General features: G+C 55.6%; 1 protein-coding gene across 1 annotated transcript; it reads left to right on the forward strand.

Annotated features, from left to right (window-relative positions):
- Positions 1–11: 11 nt before the first annotated feature.
- On the forward strand, positions 12–291 carry LOC106632218 (thiamine transporter 2-like; the record flags this gene model as incomplete). The annotated part of the gene is made up of 1 exon (XM_014311731.1): positions 12–291. A coding segment is annotated over one exon (280 nt), but the record flags the coding sequence as incomplete, so codon positions are not given.
- Positions 292–297: the final 6 nt, after the last annotated feature.

Here is a 297-nt window from a genome sequence, read left to right on the forward strand (position 1 = left end):
TGTTCTAGGTTACCAACCAGATTTTTCCAGTCTGGACATACTCCTACCTGGCTCTCCTTTTCCCAGTGTTCCTGCTCACAGACTACGTGCGCTACAAGCCCGTCCTCCTCCTGCAGGGCATCAGCCTCATCGTCACGTGGCTCCTGCTGCTCTTTGCACATGGAGTGGCGGCCATGCAGCTGGTGGAATTCTTCTATGGCATGGTCACAGCCACCGAGGTGGCCTATTATGCCTACATCTACAGCGTGGTCAGCACCCAACACTACCAGAGGGTCACCAGCTACTGCAGGAGCAGCA

This window comes from Geospiza fortis, unplaced genomic scaffold (assembly GCF_000277835.1).
Source record: "Geospiza fortis unplaced genomic scaffold, GeoFor_1.0 C12899831, whole genome shotgun sequence".
NCBI lineage: Eukaryota > Metazoa > Chordata > Aves > Passeriformes > Thraupidae > Geospiza > Geospiza fortis.